This window comes from Vicia villosa, linkage group LG4 (genome assembly GCF_029867415.1).
Source record: "Vicia villosa cultivar HV-30 ecotype Madison, WI linkage group LG4, Vvil1.0, whole genome shotgun sequence".
NCBI classification, from domain to species: domain Eukaryota; kingdom Viridiplantae; phylum Streptophyta; class Magnoliopsida; order Fabales; family Fabaceae; genus Vicia; species Vicia villosa.
In genome coordinates, this window is record NC_081183.1 from 596,453 (window position 1) to 618,841 (window position 22,389).

The following is a 22,389-nucleotide window of genomic DNA, read 5'->3' on the forward strand; positions in this document are numbered from 1 at the left end:
TTGGTTAATGCAAAATTCAGGTATTAAAAATAATTTTTAGCAGTCATCAAACTTGGTTAATACAGTGTAAAAATTTGGTTAATGCAATATTGAACTTGGTTAATGCACGTTTGTACATGAACAGTGTCGTCCGTAATTTTAAAAATAAAAAATATTTTTTAAAAATATTATTATTTTATTTTAAAAACACTATTCACCGTATAAATACGGTGAACAGTGTTTGATGTAAGTATTGGGTGTAGGAATTGGGTGTAAGAGTAGCATTACTCTTAAAAAAAATAAAGATTTGACGGTCTACTACCATTATTAAAGACTACAATTGCTATTTCCGAGAATTCTAAATCTATAACCCAAAGCCTCTATAAATATTGTTTAAAAATGTCTACTTATGTTATTTAATGTATAATTTAAAGAATGCAGGGTTATTTTGAAAATAATGGGTTGAAAACTTTACCAAAATTTAGTCATAGTAGGCCCCTATATATTTAAGCCACACACACCTTGATGTCTCTATCATTTGTAATCTACACGTGAAGAAACAGATCAAACACAATTTTTGAGGACAATGTATACAAAAATTAAGAGTCATAGTATTAATTAAAAAATGATCTAGGATTGTCTGGCAAGAACAACTTTTATTGTATTTTTAATTTTAAGAGAAGACAAAATTTAGATCCTAAAAATATTGGATTGATTTTAATATATTTAATTTTTTAAAATATATTTAAATATAATATATTAGATTTATTTTAATATATTTTTAAAAATTAATTTAATTAATTTTATCTATGTATTTAATTTCAATTTGAATTAATAATTCATAATTTTTGTTTTTATGGTTGATTATTAGCTTTAAATTTTTAATCAACTCCCTTTTATATAAATATATTAAAATTATGTATGTCTTTGATTCTACATTAATAAAATTTAATTTGAACTAAAGTGAATTTAAAATAAAATAATTTATATTTTTATACACTCATATAAAAATAATTAAAATAAAAAATTTTAAGTATAAAAATTAATTTTAAAGTAAGAAATTACGATTCCTAAATTTGCAGTATATTTAAATCTAAAAGCAAATTCAATTTCAATGTATACCATTCAAATAATATTAAAATAGTTGTTAAGTATTAAGAATCATTTTTTTATAGATGATAATTTCTTTGGGTGAGATCTAACATTTTCCCTATCATGGTGATATTTTGCTTTCAGTTTTTTAGTTTCGGCTCACATTTTGCCTCTTTTAATTGGTTTTTTTGCCTTTTATTGTCTTACTTATATTTTTTATTTTTTGAAATGCAATAAAGTAAAGAAAGGAAAGGCATGAGACATGCCATTACAAAATACAATAAAACTATACCATCCTAAAAATAAAGGACAAAACACCACTATTGCCCAAACTCTCAAGCTGATAAACTAGAAAGCAAATTACTCTAAAACAATGTAACACTTCCTAATAAATCACCAAATCATCAACACTCTAATTTTAGAGACACTAATCACACAATTACACACAAATACACACAAATTCTAATCAGACACCACCATATACATCAAATGACACGACGAATAAAATTATTAAAATTTATCAAGTCAAATCTGACGTATCCAAACAATTGCATTAATTAAACCTCGACAACATTGCTCGAACTCCTTCTCGAACTCTAATAGAGAGGAAAATACTAATAAATCACCAATTCAACAAGACTCTAATTTTAAAGACACTAATTACAAAGTTACACACAAATTCTTGTCATACACCATCATATGCATCAAATGACGGCGGCTGCCAAAACTACTGAAAATTACCAAGCCTAATCAGACGTATCCAAACAATTAAATTGCACTAATTAAACCTCGACAATACTGGACGGCCCGATAAATTACTTATTTATGTTTTGTTCCTTTTTTGTGCTCTTTAAGTTCTCGTTCGGATACATTTCATATATATAAAATTAAGATTTGATGAAATAATAAAATGCAAATTTTATTTTTAACAGGAAACAATTTTGCTAATAATAGAAAATTTTATTTATCTGTATTTTATTACTTTTTATAGGGGAATCATTGTCAAGCAAATTAATGTTAATTTGTTGTACTTTCACCAAGCTGTCAAGGAAGAGATTACAGGCATATATGTATAGGAATTCTAATACCAACAGCTATCATTTATCTTGTATATAAGATTGCACTTTGTAAATGAATAATACACAAAATTCTCTCATAATATTATCAATTTTCTTTTAATAATTTTTTTCTCGTTCCTTTCCAATTAAATTTATGAATATAATCAAGATTATACAGAAATTACAGACAAACGTACAACAAACTCCGTCACATATATTGCAATGTTCCACCTTAATCTAACGATCATCAATGTCATGAATGCCATAATTCCTAAACTTGGTCCCAAAAACTTGTACTAGTAATTTCTAGCTCTCCCTTTTTTTTCTTTTCACCTCAGCAACCTATTCTTCTGACACAAAAATTTGCATTCAACACAAGTCAACATCAACACACAACAAAAGAGTGTACAAAACAAAGCAATGGCCCAAAACCTCATCAAACATCAAACTTACAAACCAAATAAGAAAAATGTTAAATGGTAAACAAAAAACCAAAACACATTCAAAGCCAAATCAACCTCACCAATCCACCACTCCCTCTTCAATGCCTCAACCTTATTTAGATTTTAGACAACTTTAGAAACCAAACAAACATCCTTAATCTTAAACAATGAAAAACCAAACCACATTGTTCCTGTCTTTTCTCATTCTCCATTTTGCTACATCAAAAGCAGGTTTCAGTGTTGGTGGTAGTGTTGGTGTGGGAGTAGGTGTTGGAAGTGGAGTTGTTTGGGTTGGAGGAGGTGCTAATAGCAACCAAAACCAAAACCCAAAAGCCTATGAATCTCCAATATCAAAAAAGGATTCAGCTTTTTCAGCTCTTCAAGCATGGAAATCTGCAATCACTGATGATCCTTTAAAGATTCTAGAATCTTGGGTTGGTTCAAATGTTTGTTCTTACAAAGGAATCTTCTGTGCAAATCCTGAGAATGGAAATGCTGCTGAAGAATCTGATTCACTAGTTGTTGCAGGGATAGATCTAAACCATGCAAATCTTCAAGGAACTCTTGTAAAAGAACTATCTTTACTCACTGATGTGTCCATTCTTCATCTCAACAGTAACAGATTCAGTGGAACAGTGCCTGAAACATTCAAAGATCTTGTTTTTCTACAAGAGTTTGATATAAGCAATAACCACTTTTCAGGTTCTTTTCCTTCGGTTACATTGTATATGCCAAGTTTGATTTACTTGGACATTAGGTTCAACTTTTTCTCTGGCTTATTACCTCAAGAGCTTTTCGACAAGAATCTCGATGCGATATTCGTCAACAACAATCAATTCGAAGGCGAAATTCCTTCGAATTTAGGTAACTCGCCTGCTTCTGTGATTAACTTGGCTAACAATAAGTTGAGTGGAAATATTCCAGCTAGTTTTGGTTTTATGGGATCAAAGATAAAAGAGATTCTATTTCTGAATAATCAGTTAACCGGTTGTATACCAGAAGGAGTTGGACTTTTCACTGAAATGGAAGTTCTTGATGCGAGTTTCAATTCGCTTACGGGTCATTTGCCGGATACATTGTCTTGCTTACAGAATATAGAAGTGCTTAATTTGGCGCATAATCAGCTTTCTGGAGAGTTATCTGATATAGTATGTTCGCTGCGAAGTTTGGCTAATTTAACTGTTGCGTATAATTTCTTTTCTGGGTTTAGTCAACAATGTTCTAAGCTGCCTTTTAGGAATGTTGGTTTCGATTTTTCGCTTAATTGTATTCCTGGGAGGGATATGCAGAGACCACATCCTGAGTGTTCTATCATCCCAGGTGGTAGCTTAAGTTGTTTCAGAATTCCAACACCAAAGCCTCTTATTTGTGGTTCTATGTTTGTAAGTGATTCTGAGAACACTGATTCTACCTCGGAATCACCTTCGCAAACACAATCTCCTTAATTACGATCCTTAAATGTGTCTGGTCTGGTGTCACTATAGTCTCTGAATGTATTGAAATCGCAACATTTCTAGGACTAAACTCACTAAGAAAGAGACATTCCGGAATATTTTTGTAATTTTGATACATTCGGATATTATTATAGTTGTAACAATAGACACATTTAAGGATCAAAATAATGATTTCTGGGATAGTTGTAGTATAGTTAGTTACAAGTTGTTATTGGATTTTTCTATTAATGACACTTTTAATCTAAATTCTTAATAGATTCATATTTTTTGGGTAACTATATTTGGTTTGTATGGATAAAGACATGCAACTTGTGAAAGATCTATTTTGTGTTCTTGGATTGGACCTAATAAAAGATATATAATTTATGTTTCACGTGACATGTTTGATAGTTATTAATTTCATATCACGGGTTCTTATACCTTTCAACAACTTCATTCCATGCAATTTGACAAAGGGGTTCTTTTTTGTTGTTGCTTTCTGAACAATGAAATGAAACTTGTAGCACTGTAATGCTTTAGGTTACATATCCAAGATCACAATCTTGCCCATTTTGCTGTAAGAACTTCAATTACATGAATTTGATTTGGATTAGACTATCTAAATCTCGAATGTTCAAATTGCAATGCAGATTTTGAAATCTGAAATACAGAGTTTGAAATTTGAACTGATTGATCAGACAAATCAGATGGGGTTGATCTCGTGCAATCGTAAAAAATGAATACAAAATGGAGAAGCCATATTTGTACTACGGAATAAAATACATTGGATTTGGTAGTTTAAAAGACCGCGACGCGACTGAATAACCCCATAAATCACTCCATTGATCACCAGAGCTTCCATGGATTCTGTATCCTTCATTCACCAACTCTTCTCTCTTCTCAGACTTGAAATTAGTTGCTGATTTCCTTTGATCAAAAGGGCCTCTGTTTCATTAACAAATAATTTTATATTAAGTTTAACAAAACACATCCAAATCGGAACCATGTCCATGATACCGAAAGAGTTTTAACTGCGAGCTTCAAAATTTGAACTCTTAAAACCAATTGAATCACAAATTACTAATATTTGCCTAAGAACGAGCAATCGATATGTACCTTAAGATGAGTCTCTCCCAATTTCTGTAACCTGCAAACAGAAGGTTAGCCTCTGTGACATTCCTTTGAAACTCACTCCTACCGGTCAATAGAAATATCTTGAAGCCCAATTCTTGTAGCTTTCTAAACAAACTCAAACTGGAAGGTAATGCCGGGGCATCAGCCAACTTCACCCAATCATTGAAGGAAGTCTCATTGAAGATTTCTGACCTATAGCCCAATCAAACACCAAAATGTGAAACAAAATACACCCATGATGAACTCACCAAGAAATATAATCATATAAACAAACTCCTTAAGAGTTTATCTTATCACATAAGTACATCCAGCAAGTTTTTAGATCTATAAAAAAGTTGTCTTTGAGAGCGTGCAACGCAGAAATTTGTTAGTATTAAAATAAGATATTAAAATATTTGACACAGAGACTAAATAAGGTCTCTATTTAGTATACAATTAAACCAGGGGTTTTTTTAGTCGTGCGGACTTAAGTCTTGAGAATGTGTTTCTACTAAGATCTAAAATTTTAATCCTATTAGTACATGTCAACAATTTTTGTACTGATCCCAAGACCGAATATCGAGATTTTAATACTAAGTGTCAGTAGGGGACCGAATATCGAGATTTTAATACTAAGTGTCAGTAGGGGCTGCAAAACAGGTCTGGCCCGTGGAAGAAGCCTGTTTTGCCCGCACTTTTCCGGGCCTATATTTTACCAACTGAACTACACCAATATATGTAATTCAAGTGTCATTATATATTTTTATAACTAAATAAAAAAATTGAGACCTTTTTTAAGCCCAAACTTTTGAGGCCTAAAGTCCTAGCTTGGGTAGCTTGGCCCTTGGGCAGGCCCTGCCTAAAAATTTCAATGTCCGCGACCGCTCCGCCCTAACACAGAACTGAACAAAATTTTAGACCCGCACTCTCAAATATGTCCGCCCCGCCCTTTTTTTTCCGAATGCTTTTGCAAGCCGGACCTAATCGGGGCGACATATGCCTGTTTGCCACCTCTGAGTGTCATGTCAGCATGACCTTCTAGAATAATTTCAATTATTCAATAATTAATAAAACTAAATCTATATTTAAATGATTAATTATTGTGAAAAAATTGATAAATTAATGAACCAATACAAATTCAACAACTATTTGATTAAAAAAAAATAAAAATCCAACGGCTAAAAATTGACGTACCCGAATCCGACGGCTTTGTAATAAGGCACATTAGAAAGAAGCGTTTCATCAATATCAAACACCCACGCGTCTCTTCCGTCACCGGCAAGCGCCACGCGCTTCGCAAACTCCGACGAGAATTTCCCCACCACTTCGCAATCCCTCTTGTACCGTTCTCCAACCATATATTCCGCCACCGAATCAACACAGTTCGCCGGAATCTGATTCCACGCCCCGACGTTGTTCGTCTCCACCGCTAACCTCCAGCTATCGCAATACTCGCCGGAGATTTCGTTTTCCGACGGAAGTCTGATGATCGTCTCCGAAGATATGTGAGAGATCAACGAGAGGAATAGGATGAACGTAAGCTGGGCGACGGAATCCATCGCCGGTTAACGGTGAAGGTTTTCAGGGAACTGTTCCGGTGACTCTCCTTTTTCTCAGATTCTGTTAATCTGAGAAATGATTATCACACAACAACAGAAAAAAACTAAATCATTTTATGCCACACAGAAAAATCCAATAGCTTTTTTTTAAGTATATATAATTAACTTATTTATTAAAAAAATTATTATTTAACTTTCTTCGACATGACAAGAACCAGAAGAAAAAAAAAAACTTTTTTTGGCAGGAAATATTTACTTAACTAAAAATCTTCATTTTAAATGAAAAAGGATTTTACATTTTAACTTAAATGAATTTTTTTTTAAAAAACTATATAGAAATTATTTTACATTTGCCTAAAAATTAATTTAATCTTCCATTTCATCTATTATAACTAAATATATACATAATATAAACAAAAGATAAAATAAATATATATAGTCAACAAATTCTAACAAGTCAATATCTATTATTAATATATAAAAGTAATAGTACTTGGAAATTCCAGTAAAAGCCTTTTGATAAATGAACTAAATCTTTTCTTATTCCACGGGTATAAAAGTCTTTTGTCAAAATAACACAATAATATTGATTTGGTATTTATTGCTGCTGATGTGGCAGGCTATTATTTTTTTGTTGATTATTTGTTTTTAATAATAGATTATTTTTTTTCTTCCATTTCAAATCTTCACGTTAAATTAAATTAATGGTTAAACCTAAAAGTTAATTCATCATTGACTGTGTATGTTTTCTATGCGTTGGAAAACTTCAATTCTTCCACTACCCAAAATCAATTACTTCTGCCCTTTCAATGTTCTATTCGTTTCAAATTTTTTATTCTCACGCTATATATCACCCCAACAATGGCATACCAAGATTCACTTGCTCTTTTACAGGTTTGATCCTTTTTCTTCATTTTTGTTTTCTATTAATATGTACGATTTGAGATTTAACAAGTGAAATTTGTTTTCTTCTTGCAACTATTTAAGCATTCCCATGGCTCGCCCTATCGATTCTGTGAAGTACATCAATGAGTCGAAGGATTTGTGGAAGATTGCAGTTAATTGTAAGCATATATGGTCTGTAACAAGTTCTTCAAACAAAGAACACATAGAAATGATTTTAATTGATTCGAAGGTGGTATTTTGTTCCCAAATTATATTGTTTTTGTCTAACACACTGTGTTCGGCCTTATTACTGACCAATATTATTTCTGTTTTTTTTAAGCGTGATATGATTCAAGCCATTGTCCCTACTTATTTGGTTTCCAAATTCAAGTCCGAACTATCAGCGGGATGTTCTTATATCATGCAAAATTTCAAAGTTTCGAAATGTCAACCGAGTCACCTTTGTCATTGAGTCACTCTATCATGCCGCCGATTAAATAGTCTGAACCATTCATATTCCATTTCCTATTTCTGAATTCGTGAATTTTAAACTAAAGTTTATTATGTTAATTGAACAAAACTTTGATATTTGTTTACGTAGGAGTGCTATTGATTCCTATTTATTCAAGCAGTGGTTGCATAACTTGCAGACAGAGAATGGTATTCTAGCTTATGGGACGATGTAGGCTTAAGTATATATTTGCTTTGATGCATGTCTTTTGTTTTTTTAACTGATATGATTTACAGCCTGTTTGATCTGATGAGTTACGGGATTTTATATTGCAGGTTTGAATTTTATATGGCATGATATGAAGTGCAAGATGTTGTGATAAATGCACAGGGATGATTCATCAGGTCGCGACATCTGATAGAAAGCAGAGTTTGCAAAATAACATGGGAGTTTTGAAGTTGATTCAGTTTAAATAAATAATAGTAGATTCTTTTTTAAACTGAATAATTAAAAGGTATAAAATGATTCAATTTTTTGAAAAATTGATTCTTTTTTTTTTTTGGAAAATTAAAAGATTAGGTGTGTCATTAAAGTTGTACATTCAAAGGATATAAAATGTTTTAATTTCCATTGATAGTAGATTTATTTCAATAAAAAAAATTAATTATGTGATGAAACGTATCAATTCCAAATAAATTAATCATATTTTTTCAATTTTATAGTATAATCAAGTATTATTTGTTAGATTAAAATATGTTATCTTTTAATAACGATAATAAATTTTATATTTTAAAAATTATAATAAATTTCAAAAGCAAAATTTAAATAGATAACAATTATTTAATAAATAGAACAAAATTTAAAAATTGAAACGTTCACGACATTATTATCCCATAAATTATAATTCCAAAAATATGAACTGTTTTAATTTTGAAAATCGAAACGTTTAATCATTATTATGACACAAATCAGACCTTATGATATTTAATTATTATTATTGAATTTGAAATGTTCAATCACTTTATGTCTCTTGATTATATTGTAAAATAAATTAATATTGATCTGACATTTAATTTAGGATGGTATGACAGTTCTTTATTGGTTGTTTTTGATTTTGTTATTTATTATTATTATTATTATTATTTGTATTATTATTTTTATTATATTTTGTATTTAAAGAAGCATCTACTATTAATACCTAACCATATATAAACCCTAAACTATAGCTTTTAAATGTCGTGGTTAACGTTATTCGATTTTCTTGGTTAACGTTATAAAATAGAACATGTAAAGTGTAATAGTCAGTTTTAAAATAGAAGATGTAAAGTGTAATAGTCAATTTTCAATAGAATAAAGTATAATTTTTTATTTAGATTATGTCACTCTTTATTTGTCAAAAAAAAAATATCACCTCTAAATTATTTGTAAGATTTTTTATTTTTTGAATATTATTATAATTATAGGAAGAAATAATTAAAAATGAGTTTTTAATTACTAATGGCATAACTATATTGGACTATGGGTAATGACAGTGCTTTAAAAATTACTAGTGATAAAGTGTAGTAGTCAATTTTCAATAAAATAAAGTGTAACTTTTAATTTAGATTAAATGTCACTCTCTATTTGTCAAAAAAAAATCACTCTCTAAACTGTTTGTAATATTTTGGTTAGTTGAGTCGTCATTAATGTAATATTTTGGTTAGTTGAGTCGTCATTGATAATGCCACTTTTACGTGGAAAACATAATTATCAAATTTTTTATTTTTTTAATATTATTATAATTATAGGTATGAAACAATTAAAAGTCAGTTTTTAATTACTAATGGCATAACTATATTGGACTAGGGGTAATGATACTGCATGTTCCAAATTTATTCATCAAATTTTTTTTATGTAGGATGAAAAATTATTAAATAAAGTTGTTTTAATGTTGAAATAAATATGAATATATTTTATGTATTTAATACAAAAAATTATACCTTTTAAATTGATTACAAAATCAATCATCATTATTATAAAATTAAATAATATTTATTGATTATTATTATTATTATTATTATTATTATTATTATTATTATTATTCATGTATATCATCAAAATAATTCTTAGGAGTTAAAAATAAAATAAAATAATGTTCAAAATGTGTCAATAATTCATGAAGTTAAAGGCTAATGGAACAGACATACACAGGTAAATGACTATTTAATTATCATAGCTATGTTTTTAACTTTTCATATAAAATCAATTTTCTGATGGTCAATGCAATTAATATGAAAGGTCACACCGGAAGATGAAAAGTTTCTTAATGCAGATACGGAAACTCAAATTTTTTAGTTTTTCATTCAAAAGGTAGACTTTTTTAAATCTTAAATTCAATTAAATGATAATTATAATATTGAATGAAATTATTATTATTGAATTGAAAACTAAATAATTTCTCATAATTATTAATTTAAAATTTATTTATAATATAACTAATTTGTTTATACTACTAATTTGTTATTTTATTTAATTTTTTTATTAAAATTAAAAGTTCTAACTTAAAATAAAATATATTTTGTAATCATTTAGATTATTAGAAAAGGTTAATAAAAAAAAATCTAAATCAATAGAGATAAAATTTATAATTTTTAACTACAACTTATAACTTTTTTTATTCCAAAGGTAAATATTTAGTTTTCGATTATAGAAATATAAGAATAAAAATTATTTTGTAATTATTTAGATCCTTATTTGAGATAAAATTTATTTTTAAATTATTTAGACTTTTATAGAAAGGTTAATAAAAAAAAATTTAATTGAGATTTTGTAATTTTTGTAAACTTATGAATTAACTAAAACTTCTCAGAATTTTTTCAAATTAACTTCATAATTTAATCATGTTAAAAATATGTTAATGGGTAGTCATGAAAATTTAATGATAAATGGTAATCATAAAAAATAATGATAAAAGATAAAAATTTATTAATATAGTCAATCTTATAAATTGAACAAACTACGATCGTTTTTGCATTTTAAATTTGAGATTTTATATTTATTACACTATTCAATAGAGACTATTTAATCTGACTATTTTAGATATATAAGAATAAATATATATTATTTACCATACATAGGTTTTAGATTTCTATTTTTTTTATAATTGTACATATTCAAGATCTAATTACTCTATTAACATATTCATATTTTTATTATTTATTTAACTTTTAAATATTTTAAGTATATATTAAACGTAGAAACTTTTAATATTTGACCGGAGATGTCATGCATTTTAGGTTTGAAAAAAATGAGCTAATATCTCAAATAGATTTAATAAATTTTATTCTTTAACTATATTTAATTTCTTAATTAAAAATATATTTTTTAAACTTATAAAATTATATATTTTTTATATTATAATAATATAGGTATAAAATCTTAAGCATTTAACTGGAGTTGTTATACATTTTACGTTTGGGAAAATGGGCTAATATCCCAAATAGGTTTAATAAATTTTTAGAATTAATTCATTTGGATTCAACTGGGGTTTCTTAACTCATCTGAATTGACGGGTAGATGTGAACGTATCTGTGGGATACCACTGATTGACGTTTCTTAACTTATCTGAATTGACGGGTAGATGTGAACGCATCTATGAGATACCAGTGATTGAAGGATCATTTTAATGTCTATCTTTTAACTATTTCTTTTGTTACTCTTTTATATATATATATTGAATTTATAAAATTAATTGACAGGTAGATGTGAATATATCTATGAGATATCATTTATTGATTGGAATTACGTGAATATTTATAAACTGCAAAATAAGTTATATTATGTTTGATATTCCAAACACATGAATTAAATTTTGATAAATGATTATAATGTATAAATATATTAATTTTATCTAATATGAATCGATAAGTTTATTGTTTATACTTAAAGAGCTAAAAAAATTTGATGTATTATTAACTCTTTCATTGTTAACTATTATGTTTTTGGGATTAACATTGACTAAAATTTGTTTGCATTTTGGTTAAATATATACGGTTGATTTATATAGATTAACTTTACAAGGTATATTTTAATACATGTAATGTGAAACCTCGATCAGACCCGTGCGATAGCACGGGTTTCCTACTAGTTATATTGATAAATTGGACATGGTTATTGTCAGAGTTTGAATTCTCATGTTCTGAGTTCAAATTCTTATACTTACGGTTAGAATTTATGATCCAAAAAAATTAATTAATATAAGATACTATAATTTATGATCCAAAAAAATTAATTAATATAAAAATATTAATTATTAAAAAATTAAATAAATATAATCACATGTATCGATTTTATGTTGAATAATCAACACGAATTCGATGAAAGTGACTGTGTTACATATATTAATGCAAGAATATTGTAATTGAACTCTCTTCCAATATATTTTTATGGAAAAGAAAATTATTCATGACAAAGTTCTTTCCTAAGTTTATGAGAGAAAAGTTGACATGCATCCATACTAAGATCAATGGCAGCAGATAGTGCAACAAACAATGCAGCATCAGCCATACATGTAACATGTTGTGCACCAACTTGCACAAAAGGCTTACTTGTTTTTCCTTCACCTTCAACACTAGAACTCATCACAAAACCTTTACCTATAAACCTTGAACACAATCCATAACACTCTTTCATAACTTTATAATCAATGCAAAATTGACCACCCTTTTTCACACTCATTGTGGATTCAGCGATAGGTATTCCGCTATCTTCGGTCATGAGTTCAAACTTGTATCCCAAGCCATCTATAGGACCTCTTTCTCTCCATGCTTCTAAGCGTCCCCACGGCTTCCAACTACTCACCGAGGCACCGTTCGGGCGAAGAATGAGCCATGCGCCGGGGTTTGATCTTGATACTCTATCTGAGCCAGGGGAAGGGACAAATGGTGTGACCATTGAGGCTGTAGCGACCGGTGAACCAGAAAGATCGTGAACTATTATCATCCAACCCTTTCTTTCTCTCGTCTGACGCTCTCGAACACTTTTCAATGACATTCTCCATCTATTAGGGGTGATTGCCACATCAGATAATGAACTACACCTGAAAGATTAAAAAAAAGTTCATCAACCATTGGATTTTAGATATTGATTCATAATATATTTGATTTATTTTTCAAATTTCAATCTAAACTGTCTGATTTCAATCAAACGATCTTCAATTTTTTAACTGGCGAAGAATTTTTAATCATCTCAAGGAATCAAACTCAATTAAAATCACGAGAGAATCAACTCCACCTGACTCTTAACTACTTTTGTCAATAGTAGCTAGCATCAAATCAAATTAAGAAGCACTAGTATATTTTATTTAATCATTCATTAATTTAATGTATCATGTAACAACCTAATGAAAATGTCAATCATGTTGTTAGGTTAATTAATTCTATATGAGATATTGAGTATGCAACCGGATACTAGCACATGGGAGGGAATCCAAGACAGTTATGTTTCACATTTTGGAAAATCTCAACTTGTCTGTTTGACCAAATCAGTTTATGCACCTAATTATATAAATCACTTATTCTTAAACCTAATAATTTAGTAGCTGTTTTTTATTTTGTCAAAATATAATTAAGCATTCTAACAACTACACTAATTGAAAGTGTACAAAAACTTGTATATACTTCAATCATTCAACTCATAATTGAGTGAAGGAGAATTTTCTAACTCTCAAAGACAATGCTATTAGATAGGTAAGGGACAAAGGGATTTTAGGAATGTCAAAATCAAAGTATCATCAAGTGACATGTTTTTGGTGTGTTTTTGTTACAAGAAATAATAGAAAGAAACAAAGAAGATGATATAATTCATGAGCACAAAAAAGGATAACAACTAAGCCATGAGAGAGACATGATAATGAAATTGAGCTGGATAAGATGATAAGCATGTGCACTTGATGGTAGGCACCAACCCTAAAGATATTGACAAGCAAGCCCACTTGCTTAAACTATACATTATTTGATTCATAATGATAGTTAATTACCCACCTTAATAATTAAATTTATATCAAAATATGGCAGTACTTTTATTTATTATTTTTTGATAGTAACCGAGTATATTTAATACATAATTGCAAAGATTAATTACTTGAATCGAGAGGTTAATAATAGGCGGCAAAAACTTTTATTTATCATTTCGTTTATATATTAAAAAAAATGTATTTATTTTTTAATTAAAGTGATACTTATGATGATTTTACAATAATTCTTAAGAAATTTAAAGTATATTTTATATGTTATAAAATCAAACTTTTACCAATTTTAGCTAATAAGTCATGCACAATAAAGAAAAGTGTTTTTGACATTCAAAATATTTTTGAAAAACTAAAAGAAATTGACTTTAAACAAAATTTAAAAATCAACTCATTAATATATGCCATATTAGAAAAGGATGAAAAAAATTTATTTAGCTAAAAAAAGTGTAAATATAAAGAGGGGAAAAAGAGTGCAACATCTGATATAATGTTTAAAAAATTGAGTTATCATGGACTAGGCTGAGACTTTTAAATTAAAATTAAGTCGCTTTAAACCATTTCAATTGTTGAAACAATTGCGATTGAACAATTCGAATAATTAAACAATAAACTTTATCGTTTTATGATTTAACTAAATGTATTGTCTAATTTTATTCCGTTTAAAAAAACATTGAATAATCAATAATTAGTTCACAGAACAGTCTCAAATTTCTTAAAAATTCAGAGTAATTTAGTCGTTGTTTGACTATAGAAAAAGATATAAAGATCATATTTAACTATAATTTAACTGTTATAAATATTTTATAAGATCCGATTTAATTATTAACTATCCGTGATGAATTTATAGTGATTAAAAAAATGAGCTGCACAAAATAACATTAACAAAACTAACCTTGATCTAGAGTTTCGATCAGCACTGAACTTGCAACTAAAAACCGGTTGTCTAATATTCTCTTGAATCTGAAAAACCACAGGACTACACTCCGGTTCACCACCAAACTGAAAAACAAACCGTGGGTCCGGTTCAGACCGAACCACCAAATGAATCCGAGCCGGTTCAACCCCGTTCTTCTTCTTTTTCTTTCCCAACTCAAGCCACCCACTATGAAACATAACCGAACGAGACAGAGAGTTTTTAACATCGATGTTAACAACAGCCCGACCTAATAGCTTCGAACTTTTAATACCGCAGGTTGTTCCATTGCTTCCGGCGTAAACAGAGAAGCGAAGCGGGGTTGGTTTTCCGGTGAGACGCCGGAGTGCGGCGGAGTCGAGGTGGAATCCAGCGGCGGAGGTTGTTGTGTCGGGTGTCGAAGACGAAGACGACGAAGAAGAGAGATGAATGAGTGCGGTTTGAGAAGGGAAGTTTGGTATGGAGATGTTGCAAAAACATGGTGTTGTTGAAGGATGGATACGAGAAAGTGTTGATGAGTTTGTTGGTGATGGAAGGTTTAGTGCTAATGATTCAATTGTGAGACGAACAAAAGGACAAGGATCCATTGTTGTTTTTGTTTGAAAACATGAAAACTTTGTTTTGATTTAGGATGGTGTTGAAAAGGATGCTATGAGTTTCATAGTTTGAGGATTCTGTTTTGTAGAGTGAAAATGACTGAATGAGAACATGAGGTTGATGCATGGTGTAATATATAGATTTTTTTTAATTAAAAGAAGAAAGTGATTTTATGAACAAAATATTTTGATAAAATGTAAATAAATGAAGAGAATAATTGTTATGTATGTCACTATTGTCAAAACATCACAATAGTGATATTTTATATTTGATTTTTAAAAATCAAATTTATATAAAAATTTATTAGTAGCTATGATTCACTGACAGTGTAAAATTGATCATCTTTTATTTTCTCAAAAATTAGTTTTTTTTTTGTTTATTTTATAATTTTTAATTTTTGATAGAAAAGTGGTCAATGAAATTTATTAAAAATTGGGTTTACTTTTTAATTTGGATTTTTTTTATGATATCTTTAAATAGGTTCATTGATTATTTGAGTTTAATTATTTTTGTTATTTATTTATTTATTTTAGTTTAAATAAAAAATATTATTTTAAAAATTATTTATTAAAAAAAGTTTTTAAATAAGCTACAATATACAATTTTTAGAATTTCTTCCTTAAAAATTTATAATGACAGATGAAAATGTTTAAAAGTGATTATATAGTTTTAGAATAAAAGAGACTTTTTTTTAAAAAAAGAATGTAAGAAACAGGTCATAGTATGATGAAGCTGGACACTTGTTTTTATAAAGTAGTTTTGTTGTTTTATTTCCATATTTTTGAGTGGGAATCTGGTTTTGGATCAGCAGCTGTAATCCTTTTTTGGCTTCTTTAGAATTAGTTCATTGGATTCCATCACTCAAAATAATCTATAAAAAAAATATTAATTTTTTTATTTATTCCATTAGTTATATGATTTTTTTTACAAAAGTATTCCCTTTCATAATAAATTTGAATAAAAATATACAATGTTTAATTTAAAGTTTGGGATAAATATATATATATTTTTTATTTATGTTTTATTATAGAAACACGAGTGTACGTGAGGTGTGTGTGATTGATTTTGTTTCTTGAATTCGTGTTGAATTCACGAACGGAATCGTAACAGAATTGCATTTCTTGATTTTCTGGGATTGGATAAGTGTTTGGAGAGATTTGAGTTAGTTTCAGTGCACAAGAACGAAGATGAACGACATAAATAGCTTGAATACAAAGCTTTTAGTATTTAATGGAAATAATTGGAATCAGTGGATGATTTAGATGTGTGTGTTGTTTGGTGCTCAAGACGTTCTAGATCTCGTCACCGACAGTTACGTTACGACTGCAGCAAATGCGACGGAGGCGTAAAGAAACACACAAAGAGAACTGAGGAAGAAAGATCAAAAGACATTGTTCTATATTCATCAGTGTGTGGATGTGAATGTGTTTGAGAAAATCGCTAATTCAACGACGGTGAATGTTGCATTGGACATACTGGCACGGTGTTATAGTGGCGATGCATCAGTGAAGAAGGTGAAGTTTCAGTCTCTACTTAAGCAGTATGAGAATCTCAACATAAAGAATAGTGAGAAGGTACTTGATTACATCTCTAGAGTGATTTTGATCACAAATGAGATGAAGGCTTGTGGAGAAACGCTCTCTAAACAAGTTATTATTGAAAAGGTATTGAGATCTCTTACTCCTCAATTTGATTGCATTTTTGTAGCGATTAAACATTCTAAGAACCTCAACCCCGTGAGAATTGAAGAGTTGCAGAGTAGTCTAGAGGCACAAGAGCTGCGTCAGACTGAGAGAACCTCTAACAGAGAGATAAAGCATGATCTGAAGGCGTCTTCTGATAAGAAGAGTCAAAAGTAGTCTTGGTCATAAGCCAAGAAGAGACATGGAGGTGGTTCTCAGAAGTCAGAATCCTTCAACTTTGATGAGAAGAAACATTAGAAAGGAAATGAGAAGCTTGACAAGAGAAATGTATAGTGTTACAATTCTAATAGGTTTGGTCACTTTTCCAAGGACGGTTGGTCAAATAAGGAAAGGAAATCAGAAGAAGCAAACATAGGCAGAGGAGATTCTAATGATGAACTTGTGCTATTGATGGCTTTTGAATATGAGTGTGGAGAGGGAGAGTGTGACAGAGAATTCGAGGGAGTATATTTGAGGGTGAGAAATGCACATCACCTTATTCATTGATACCTCCATGATATTTATACAACTTACAATGAATTGGGATACAAGCAAAACTAAAAAAAAATACAAAAATTAACTGCTTATAGTAGGTTCCACAAAACCTATAATCGGTTACAGCTAAATCTACAAAACAAAATCATAATAGTTGTAACAGATAACTCCAAATGCGTAATCGGTTATACCCTCGAGTAAATTTTTCTATTTTAGCCTAAAAGTGAATTTTGCCCGGCTGTAACCGGTTACAGCATATGGATTATGGATTTTTTCTTTTACCAGCTCATAGGGCAAGACTAAAGGAAGCATGGTTTAGAATCTGCCCATATCGACACACTCCATGGTTTCCATTCTATTTGATTCTCATTTTCGCTATGCTTACTATGATTATATAGTTCTCAGTTTGACCGTTTAGATCATGAAGGACTAAATGCATCAATTTATCCAATGACTTGAACCTTCATAATGGATCAAAAAGTTGCAAGCTCCAAAAATCATGCATCCATTGGATAACAGTGTCATTATTCACTAATGACATATGCATTGGTGAAGTAGAAAATATGAATCCAGTGTTATAAATCCCCTACATAAACCTCATTCAAAAATTGCAGCAGCAACACTTGCAAAACTAAACCACAGAAAAAAGGTAATCATGCTATTTTGGCCAATCACATGGAATACAAAACTAGGAGAGATAGATTTCCTCACTCTACATAAAGTAGTTGAATTTCACAGAATATACATTAATAAAAAAGCTTCTGAAATCATTACTTTTCCTTCATGCCAAAAGCAGCAGCATAATACCTCCAAATGGTAAAAAAAAATTAAGCAAGTTGCCTTTTCAACAATCAAACTCTTAGCCTCTTTCTCGGCCATCAAACAAGCTCGTTAGGCTCGTTCGAGATCCAAAAGAAAGAAAAGAAAGGTTAAAAGAAGAGCGCTAGTAGAGATTGATGCGTAAACTTCTTTGTTTGAGGAGGAGGATGGAGCTGAAGGTATTGCTGCTGTACTATTACTTGCCAAAGTTTGATTATTTCTGCATCGAGAAAAAAAAAACGAACTCAAATACCATCGTGATTAAGTCTTAATAATACGAACATAGCAAAATTTCAAGGACTAAACATACCCGATTCTCATGTAAATGCAGCTGTCATAGGCTGCAGAATAAAAAACAAGTCATAAGATCGAGAAAATCAGTATATAACCAAAATGGACAGAAAAAAGATTACGAAAATTAGTTATAGGAGATGAACATACTTGGATCCTTATCGACTATTACACCGGTCCCTCCGAAACTACATGCAACATCAGAAGCACCGTTTTGCTGATAATAGCTATTAAAAGCATATGAAGCGTGCGAGACTAAGTTATCCGGCTGAAAACAAGGCTGACTTGGCTGGATAGGAGTACAGTCCACATTGCCAGAAGTTCCACAAGCCCAGTTTATCGCATTCTGTAAATCAATTTGTGTCGCCTTACTCGAAGCAATGCACCATTTTGTTCCGTTTGATTTTGTAACGTTTGAATCCGCAGTCATGTCGACAGGACTTTGTCCGGTGAAATCTAGGCTATATACGCTTGTTTGGTCCGGATAAAATAACCCCCAGTTTCTCTCGGATTCCAAACCCGGCTTCCTGTTTTCGTTAAACAAGGAAAAAATATAGATGTCGAGTTCTTCTCCGGGTTTTGCAGGTGTACCGGTTTCGTTGATAACATGCCTTATCAGATTCATGTTATACGTTTGTGCATTATCAGGAGTAGCTGCTGTCTCTTTAGGCGAACCTTTCGAAGGCCAGCCTGTTTCGGTTACCATGACTTTAATAGTTCTGAAATTCAACGCCGACAATGCAAAATAAATAGCATCAATCTGAGCATCAAACATGTTTGTATAGAGCAAACCGGTGTTCTGATCAATAACTTCGGAGGATGACTCGAACAATGCATAGTCCAATGGCACTTTGTTCCGGGAGTCACGGTATGCATAATAAGGATACAGATCGATCATAAAAGGCGACTGATTTTCCGCAAGAAATTCCAGCAGTGGCTTCAGGAAATGAGCATGTTTGCTATCGAAAGCACCGGCGGAAGGAGGGAAGGATCGAGACAGCACGCCGAGGGAATGAGTGGTTGAAACTTTTATCTTCTTATGAAGTCCGGCTTTCTTAAGTGCTGCAAGGACATTAGTCATGGCTGGCACAACCAACGCGGAAATGTTTTCAGGACTTTCCGTGATTTCTGCGCCGACGGTTATGTATGTGATCTTCGTAGCTGGATAATAAGGAATGATGCTGTTTCTGAGCCAAGTGTCGGCGTTGGTTTGGAACTGTGAGAATGGAAGCAAATCTAGATTTGGAATTCCAATCATAAGTTCGACGCCAGTGTTTGCGAAAGATTTCAGAACTTGGATGTTGGAATCATAGATTCTAACATATTTGATTTTGTGATCTTGAACTAACTGTGACACCTTATCAGGTGGAGGTAGGTCATCAGCATTTCTTCCATAGCATATTCCAACAAAACTTCCATAGCAAGAACCTATCAAAATTTCAGATCAAATAAAATCAATCAGAATTACATTCAGCTCCGCTCCGTTCTAGTCCATCAATCCAAACATAATCTTAAGCAATATCACAGGTTTGAGTCTTGTGGTTAACCAAGTTCTCCGACAGAGGTAAGTCGCAAAAAAGTCGGTGGATACTTCAACCAATAACATAGTTACCAAAAAACATTTTAACCAATGTTACAAACTTCATTGCATCTGATTTCTTAATTGTGAGGTAATCGTCATGAAACATTAACACAGACACAAACATCAAACATGACACCAACCTTAATGTGTAGACACTAACGCAGACACAAACATCAAACACGACACCAACCTTGATATGTAGACACAAATAATAACTTGAAGAAAAATAATAAAATTATTGAAGATAAATATATGTGCGAGTATCGCACGAGTGTTGGACGCCGAGACACGCCTTCAATATAAAGTGTCCATGTTATAATGCTATAATGGTTAGACAAGTTAGATCCACAAGAAAAGAAATTGATTAAGCAATAATTACAAACTCCATTTGATGTATATGATTATACATTAAATAAATAAAAAAAGTTAAACTTTAACCTATCTTTTTATTTTAGTATTTCATTTCTCATTCTTTCTTAAAAAGGACATAAGCTTCAAACCACAAAAACTTCAAAGTAAACTAATATCAGACTTATAGTTCTAAACCCTAGCCATTAGAAACAAAAGTACTTAAACACTGTGGTTACATTAAAAAACACAACATAAAAACTATAACATAGAGAAATCATAAACATAATGCAATGAGATAGAAGGAAGAGAAAAAAGAACAAACCAAGAAGCATAAGCCAAACTGATGAAACAACAAGTAAGATGAACATAAACCCTCTTGCCATTGTTCTCTATGCTCTCAAGAGACTGAAGCTACTTCTTCCTCTTCTTCTTCTTGCTTGCTTGTTTGCTTGTTTTAGAAACAGAAAAATAAAGTAACGGTACTTTTTTGTTTCCCTATGTATTGTCTCTAGAATGAAGTGCACAATTTATTTATTAAATTAAATTAAATAATTGTAATAATAGTCACAAACATTACATCACATAAATTATTTAACTTATTTAAATTATAAGCCAGAAATGATTTGCATGCGGGTCCCCACCCTCTGTATTACAGATAGAGAAATTGAATGAATAAATAAATGGAATAACTCTAGAGTTTGAGAGAGAAGTATGAGAGTATTTTGTCAGTATATTTAAACTTTAAAAGGTACTAGTACAGTAGAAGTGACACAGTGGTGGATTTCAAATGTATTTATCAAATTTAGTTTACTATGTTTTTCTCGATTCCGATGATGACTAGCAAGCAAGCAGGTTTGTTTTTCTTATGTCTGTCTCCCACTACCGTACTACTCCCTTATCAATGCCTCTATCTATAGTTCAGTCTACTCTTCTTTTCTTAAGAGATAAAAAAATTAATATCTAATAAATATTCATGCACAAAATGGGGAAAAAAAAACATAAAGTAATGGTTGAGTCAAAATAAGGATAACAATTCAAATGAACATAAACAAGAAGTTGATATGTTTAGATATGATCAAGTTTATAACGTTGATTTGTCTTCGAATCTTGTTATTAGTCTAATACAATTCATTCATGTAGGAGTTTCTCTTATTCAAATACCAAATGTTAACTTACTTATTTATGGGCTACCCTAAACTTTGTTCTTTCCTCACGAGTTACTTATAATGTACCATTAATGATCACGAATTTTTTTGTCTCGTATGCATATCAAAATTATGGAATTCGAGTAAATTCTATAAGATCACTTTGAAGTTGTCTTGTGTTGGTTTTGAAGCAATCGTTGTTGAAAGAATATTGACCATGACGAAAACTTGGCCATTGATTAATTTTTAGATGACCAATGCGAGCTTTTTTTGCTTGAGTTAAGACCTAATTGGCCAAAAATAAATCAAATGTGGCTTTCAAGACTAAAAATGAATTGAATATGAAGTTGAACAAGAAATGACTTATATAGTTAAAGTTTGGGGCCAGTGATAATACACATTCTTCATATGATGAAGTAATTTTAGAACTTATACATGAGTGCAATAATAATCAAATAAATGAATCTCTCGATTGTATGATGAGTCACCTTTAG

General features: G+C 30.4%; 4 protein-coding genes across 4 annotated transcripts; 1 reads left to right on the forward strand and 3 right to left on the reverse strand.

The window, feature by feature from the left end:
- The first annotated feature begins 2,359 nt into the window (after positions 1-2,359).
- On the forward strand, positions 2,360-4,031 carry LOC131594273 (leucine-rich repeat extensin-like protein 6). Its single transcript, XM_058866359.1, has one exon. The coding sequence runs from the start codon at positions 2,740-2,742 to the stop codon at positions 4,015-4,017; it is 1,278 nt and encodes a 425-aa protein (XP_058722342.1). The 5' UTR covers positions 2,360-2,739; the 3' UTR covers positions 4,018-4,031.
- A 520-nt stretch (positions 4,032-4,551) lies between these two features.
- LOC131594275 (acid phosphatase 1) lies at positions 4,552-6,809 on the reverse strand. The gene is made up of 3 exons (XM_058866361.1): positions 6,313-6,809; positions 5,122-5,331; positions 4,552-4,950 (listed from the first exon to the last, which is right to left on the reverse strand). Exons 1-3 carry the CDS (start codon positions 6,675-6,677, stop codon positions 4,773-4,775), a joined length of 753 nt encoding a protein of 250 aa, XP_058722344.1. The 5' UTR covers positions 6,678-6,809; the 3' UTR covers positions 4,552-4,772.
- A 5,597-nt stretch (positions 6,810-12,406) lies between these two features.
- On the reverse strand, positions 12,407-15,646 carry LOC131594274 (uncharacterized). The gene is made up of 2 exons (XM_058866360.1): positions 14,913-15,646; positions 12,407-13,090 (listed from the first exon to the last, which is right to left on the reverse strand). The coding sequence occupies exons 1-2, from the start codon at positions 15,518-15,520 to the stop codon at positions 12,451-12,453; spliced, it is 1,248 nt and encodes a 415-aa protein (XP_058722343.1). The 5' UTR covers positions 15,521-15,646; the 3' UTR covers positions 12,407-12,450.
- A 2,693-nt stretch (positions 15,647-18,339) lies between these two features.
- On the reverse strand, positions 18,340-21,238 carry LOC131598677 (glucan endo-1,3-beta-glucosidase 13-like). The gene is made up of 4 exons (XM_058871263.1): positions 21,073-21,238; positions 18,968-20,245; positions 18,837-18,867; positions 18,340-18,746 (listed from the first exon to the last, which is right to left on the reverse strand). Exons 1-4 carry the CDS (start codon positions 21,131-21,133, stop codon positions 18,599-18,601), a joined length of 1,518 nt encoding a protein of 505 aa, XP_058727246.1. The 5' UTR covers positions 21,134-21,238; the 3' UTR covers positions 18,340-18,598.
- Between the last annotated feature and the right edge of the window lie 1,151 nt (positions 21,239-22,389).

Coding starts and splice junctions, on each gene's coding strand:
- LOC131594273 (XM_058866359.1), top strand. CDS start 2,740: ATGAAAAACCAAACCACATTGTTCCTGTCTTTTCTCATTCTCCATTTT.
- LOC131594275 (XM_058866361.1), bottom strand. CDS start 6,677: ATGGATTCCGTCGCCCAGCTTACGTTCATCCTATTCCTCTCGTTGATC. Junction 5,332..6,312: donor TACAAAGCCGTCGGATTCGG/GTACGTCAATTT, acceptor ATTGGGCTATAG/GTCAGAAATCTTCAATGAGA. Junction 4,951..5,121: donor TGGGAGAGACTCATCTTAAG/GTACATATCGAT, acceptor TTAATGAAACAG/AGGCCCTTTTGATCAAAGGA.
- LOC131594274 (XM_058866360.1), bottom strand. CDS start 15,520: ATGGATCCTTGTCCTTTTGTTCGTCTCACAATTGAATCATTAGCACTA. Junction 13,091..14,912: donor GATCGAAACTCTAGATCAAG/GTTAGTTTTGTT, acceptor TTAATCTTTCAG/GTGTAGTTCATTATCTGATG.
- LOC131598677 (XM_058871263.1), bottom strand. CDS start 21,133: ATGGCAAGAGGGTTTATGTTCATCTTACTTGTTGTTTCATCAGTTTGG. Junction 20,246..21,072: donor AGTTTGGCTTATGCTTCTTG/GTTTGTTCTTTT, acceptor AAATTTTGATAG/GTTCTTGCTATGGAAGTTTT. Junction 18,868..18,967: donor AATAGTCGATAAGGATCCAA/GTATGTTCATCT, acceptor TTTATTCTGCAG/CCTATGACAGCTGCATTTAC.